Genomic DNA, 3,675 nt, shown 5'->3' with positions numbered 1-3,675 from the left:
GTATGCAGTAGTGTCCGTTATCGTCCTCATCGAGTCATCGTCGTACTTCCGCTGACTGCAAATTAGGGTTTTAGAAACAGAGCCTTTCAATTCGCTTGCAGACTGCGATTCGTGTAACATGGTGAAGAAGCGTGCCATTTCAGCGGATGAGCGTGGTGATGTCGAAACGGAGAATCGAACCGGCGGGTCGTATTTGAAGAAGAAGAAGATGATGAAGAAAAATTTGCAGAGGTTAGGAGGGAAAGGCCTCTCCTTAGAAGCATTTGCAAATGCCAAAACTCGGAGCAACGATTACAACCCTTCCCTCATCAGTAATTCTACTTTGCCATGCTTGCTTTATTTTCATATTTTTAGCATATAAATTAGTTGAATTTTAACAAAAGCTCGCATATGCTCTTCTGTTGTTCCTTTAGATTTCAGAGTATAATATAAGGACTTGACAGATATTAGCATGCCAAGTTCTCTCGAGCCTCTTGTAAGATAGAGTTGAGCTTGATTTAAAATCTGTTTAAAACTGATGTTATAACTCATTATTCAAATTTTTTGATTTAGGGTTAAGTATACAGAACCTAAGTGAGCAATCTTTGAGTTCAATGAGCATTTTGGTTATTTGGTAACATCTCATATTATGAACCCAATGATTGAAACCTAAAATAAACAGCAGGCTGAAAATGATTTCATTGCATTCCATTGTCTATAAGAGTTATGCAATGGTAAATGCTAGCAAAAGGAATTTTGTAAATTTGTAAGGCTGTATGTTTCTGAGTAGGATGTATTTCTTTTCTTCTTCAACTGCTCTTTTTCTATATTCTAACAATTGAAGATTCAAAACTTGAGAAAAGTGTTTACCTTTCGTCTATTGTCTTCTTTATCTGGATCTTCATATGTTGAGCCATTATTGTTAACATCTGCTTCAATTTCGATGTACATTGAAGGAGTGAGAATACATGAGTTTTGAAAGTAATCAAATAATTATTCAAATGTCAGAATTCAAGGAAGCATATAATCAGGATTCACTAATTATGTAATTCATTGTTTATTTTATGGAGTATGTAATTAGGGATTGACTGATTATGAAATCAATAATTGATGCTCCTTCCTTACTTTACATATAATACTCCGTAATAGATTATAAATTGGGACCATCTCTTAGAAGAGAGGGCATTGAGTGGAATTGGAACAATTAGCTCTAAGTAGTTGTGGGAGGAATTTATTCTTGCTAGAGGGGTATTCTTAGAATTCCTTGTTTTCTTTTCTTTGTGTTTTACTTCATAATTTAGAATTTCTTGGTTCAAATCTACCTTGTCTCTTCACTCCTATCAATTGGACTGATCTGCCATTTGCTCCGAGAATGACACGAATGGAGGCGCAAATTGAAGCTTTGGAGAAGAGCCAGAAGGACTACAATGCAAGTTAGGGTACTTTGCGCATCGAAATGGATAAGGGATTCACCAGGTTGGAGGAATCCATTGCTAAACTAACCAAGATGGTTACCTTGTGTGGCTGCAAAGCAAGGGCATGACGTATCTGGTATTGCCACCAAGGTTGGGTTAAAGATTGAATCCCCTGTAGAAAAAGCCAGCACCACTGAATCACCTCACTATTTGACTACCATAGATGGCCACCAATTTACTACCACGAGGATTGAAGTCCCTAACATCAATGGGATTGGTCCAAGTGTCTGTCTTGCTCAAGAAGAACATTCCTTTGCTATCCAACAAACACGTGAAGAATTGAAGGCAACAACAGCGTTTTTTAGTAAGGAAGGACCAACATTCCATGTGCCGTGCCAACAACTAACCCCAACATTGAACTTTAATGTGGAACTCATGGAAAAATTCAGTAGTGATGTCTCCACCCCTCTTGTTGAACAACCGATTGTTCTTCATCAAGTCGAATTTGATAATGAATACCAAGCATAGGTCTATGTTGTCCATTCACCACCAAGGCTCTTGCCAACCTTTTTTGCCAAGCTACTCTGGTTCAATATAGATTGAGCTCAACATCATAGGGCCAAGGTGGCCCAAGCCAAAAGGTGTGACTTAGAGTTTGCCAAGGGTAATAATGTCTTGCGTAAGCTCCAGCCTCATTGCCACTCAATGGTCCAGCATTGTATCAACCCGATGCTAGCTCCCGTTGTATAATGGTCCTTTTAGAATTGTGCAAAAATTAAATGTAATTGCTTACAAACTCGTGCTGCCACCCACAACTAGAGTACGCCATGTTTTTCATGAGTCACAACTCCAGCATGTTACAAGACACCTTGTTTTCTTTTCTTCGTGTTTTACTTCATAATAACAGAATTTCTTAAATTTCTTGGTTCAAATCCATCCTGTATCTTTTCTCCTATCAATCTCTTGCTGCCTAATGAGTGTTGTTACTGTTTTCCACTGACAGAGAAGCAAAAGGAGTTCTATAAGAATGCTAAATTTGTGAAGAAATATAAGAGGATGGTAAAGCAACAAGGGGAGCATGGTGATTCTTCTGTTGCTAAAAGAGCTCCAGAGGTTTGTTAACAACCAGTTTCTTATTTATGTATTTGTCATGTGCTTGCTCTTTATTTGAAAATCTACTTTGATTTAGTTAATTCATAACCATAGATCTGCATTTGAATTATTGTGTCTGCTAGGAATTCCTTTGAAATAGAACACTGGAAGCTGCAGTAGAGCTATTAATGCACTTTTGCTTGTTCTTCCCAATTCCATTTGTTTCAGTATTCTGAGTCTTCCTTTTTTGTCTTTAGTTTGATGCTAAAATGTCTTTTCTCTAGTCTTCTTCCATCCTACCCTTCCCTTTGTATCAGTAAAATATAGGAGATTATATTTTTGGTTTTACTTCATTCTCATAGTCTAGTTCAATTTCTTCCCATTGTATATTATTCTCTTCATTTATTTACTATTTTTTAAAACCCAAAACTAGGAATTAAGGTTATTTACATATTTCTACTGCCATTTTCAGAAACAAACTGAACCCGGAGAAGCTGATAATGCAGATAGAAAAGGGAAAAGTAAAAGGAATAAACCCCATAATCTGAATGAACTGTACATGAAAAGGCGTGAAGAGGAAGAGAAGGCAAGGATGGAAAGGGAGGCCATTATTGAGGCAAAGAAGGAAGAAAGACAGAGGGCTGAAGTGCGGCGGAAAGAATTAAGACAGAAAATGTTTAAGAAAACGAAGTCGGGTCAACCTGTGATGAAGTACAGAATCGAGCATCTTTTGCAAACACTTCAAGGTTCAAATAGCTAGGGTCCTTGTCTTTATGTTTATTCTATTTTTGTACTACTTATGGGATACTTGAAGAAAGTTGCTGTTGATTGGCTTGCTTGCAATCTCTCTAAATGTTGTTGTGATCACAGTACCAGTGTACCACAGATAGTGAGTGTTGCCATAAAAAAACTATCCACCCCTGTACTGGTGAGCTATTATTTATTATTTTTTTTTGGAAAAAGGTGAGCTATTAAGATTTGTCTTTACGGATACTTGAATTTGATTAATTTATTATCACTAATTAAGCTCAATTTGAGTATGCCCCCAACACCCCCGCTGACAGTATTTGGGAGCAGTTGTTATACCATAGATCAGAGTTCACCTTGCAAGGTGGATTATTATCCTAAACCGCTAAACCACATTGAATTGTGTATTTTAAGTATTGGAATTGTGAATTTTTAAAATGTA

General features: G+C 37.1%; 1 protein-coding gene across 1 annotated transcript; it reads left to right on the top strand.

Annotated features, from left to right (window-relative positions):
- Positions 1 to 3,473, top strand: LOC116026243 (rRNA-processing protein FYV7). The gene is made up of 3 exons (XM_031267726.1): positions 1 to 311; positions 2,398 to 2,507; positions 2,959 to 3,473. The coding sequence occupies exons 1-3, from the start codon at positions 119 to 121 to the stop codon at positions 3,244 to 3,246; spliced, it is 591 nt and encodes a 196-aa protein (XP_031123586.1). The 5' UTR covers positions 1 to 118; the 3' UTR covers positions 3,247 to 3,473.
- The last annotated feature ends 202 nt before the right edge of the window (positions 3,474 to 3,675 follow it).

The sequence above is a fragment of the Ipomoea triloba genome, chromosome 7 (assembly GCF_003576645.1).
Source record: "Ipomoea triloba cultivar NCNSP0323 chromosome 7, ASM357664v1".
NCBI lineage: Eukaryota > Viridiplantae > Streptophyta > Magnoliopsida > Solanales > Convolvulaceae > Ipomoea > Ipomoea triloba.
This window is presented reverse-complemented; position numbering and strand designations above follow the sequence as displayed.

Bases quoted from the DNA above. Each gene is read 5' to 3' on its own strand.
- LOC116026243 (XM_031267726.1), top strand. From the start codon at position 119: ATGGTGAAGAAGCGTGCCATTTCAGCGGATGAGCGTGGTGATGTCGAA. The intron at 312-2,397 runs GTAATTCTACTT...TTCCACTGACAG, and splicing joins TTACAACCCTTCCCTCATCA to AGAAGCAAAAGGAGTTCTAT. The intron at 2,508-2,958 runs GTTTGTTAACAA...TGCCATTTTCAG, and splicing joins TTGCTAAAAGAGCTCCAGAG to AAACAAACTGAACCCGGAGA.